This window comes from Lepidothrix coronata, unplaced genomic scaffold (assembly GCF_001604755.1).
Source record: "Lepidothrix coronata isolate B3197 unplaced genomic scaffold, Lepidothrix_coronata-1.0 Scaffold389, whole genome shotgun sequence".
NCBI classification, from domain to species: Eukaryota; Metazoa; Chordata; class Aves; order Passeriformes; family Pipridae; genus Lepidothrix; species Lepidothrix coronata.
This window is the reverse complement of record NW_016690569.1, coordinates 14,676-16,091: the sequence shown is the minus strand read 5'-3', so window position 1 is coordinate 16,091 and position 1,416 is coordinate 14,676. Positions and strand designations below refer to the sequence as shown.

Here is a 1,416-nt window from a genome sequence, read left to right as displayed (position 1 = left end):
ATTTTCCCCTCACAATTTTCCCCTCACGATTTTCCCTCACGATTTCCTCTCAAGATCTTCCCTCACGATTTTCCCTCATCATTTTCCCCTCACAATTTTCCCCTCACGATTTTCCCTCACGATTTCCTCTCAAGATCTTCCCTCACGATTTTCCCTCATCATTTTCCCCTCACAATTTTCCCCTCACGATTTCCTCTCACGATCTTCCCTCACGATTTTCCCTCACGATTTCCTCTCAAGATCTTCCCTCACCATTTCCCCTCACAATTTTCCCCTCACGATTTCCCCTCACGATTTCCCCTCACGATCTTCCCTCACGATTTTCTCTCAAGATCTTCCCTCACGATTTTCCCTCATCATTTTCCCCTCACAATTTTCCCCTCACAATTTCCTCTCACGATCTTCCCTCACGATTTCCCCTCACGATTTTCTCTCAAGATCTTCCCTCACAATTTTCCCTCATATTTTCCCCTCACGATTTTCCCTCATCATTTTCCCCTCACGATTCTCCCCTTATGATTTTTCCCTCAAGATTTTCCCCTAACAATCTTCCCCTCATGATTTCCCCTCATGATTTTCCCCCCACAATTTTCCCTCATGATCTTCCCTTATGATTTTTCCCTCACGATTCTCCCCTTACGATTTTCCCCTCACCATTTTCCCTCACGATTTTCCCCTCACCATTTTCCCTCATTATTTTCCCCTCATGATTCTTCCCTTATGATTTCCTCTCAAGATCTGCCCCTCATGATTTCTCCCTCACGATTTTCCCTCATTAATTTTCCCTTGATGATTTTCCCCTCACAATCTTCCCTCACGATTTCCCCTCACGATTTCCTCTCAAGATCTTCCCTCACGATTTTCCCTCATCATTTTTCCCTCACGATTTTCCCTCACGATCTTCCCTCACCATTTTCCCCTCATGATTTTCCCTCATCATTTTCCCCTCATCATTTTCCCCCCACGATTTTCCCTCATCATTTTCCCGTCACGATTTTCCCTCATCATTTTCCCCTCAACGATCTTCCCCTCACGATTTCCCCTCATGATCTTCCCTTATGATTTTCCCTCACGATTTCCCCCCTTGTGATTTTGCCCTCATGATTTTCCCTCCTTTCCCTCACCTTTCTCCCCGCTCCCTCCCAGCACAAGCTCTCCGCCAAGGCCGTGGCCGCTCTGTCCTCCCTGTACGGCACCAGCTACACGTACGGGAGCATCATCACCACCATCTGTGAGTGCCTCCCCAAAAATCGCCCCAAAACCCACCCAAAGCCCATCCCTCACACCATGGCCAGGATGACACATCCCATAAAATCCCCTCCCGTCATTTCCCTCAGACGAAGCGAGTGGAGCAACCATCGACTGGACCTACAACCAGGGCATCAAATATTCCTTCACCTTCGAGCTGCGGGACAC

The 1,416-nt window shown here is 47.9% G+C and overlaps 1 protein-coding gene across 1 annotated transcript in view; it reads left to right on the top strand.

The window, feature by feature from the left end:
* The window catches only part of LOC108509686 (carboxypeptidase A1-like), a 5,214-nt gene that overhangs the window by 2,332 nt on the left and 1,466 nt on the right, over nucleotides 1–1,416 (top strand). Inside the window, exon 6 of the mRNA XM_017839229.1 lies at nucleotides 1,115–1,231. Within this exon, the coding sequence (XP_017694718.1) occupies nucleotides 1,115–1,231 (117 nt within the window). The remainder of the gene's footprint in view (nucleotides 1–1,114; nucleotides 1,232–1,416) is intronic.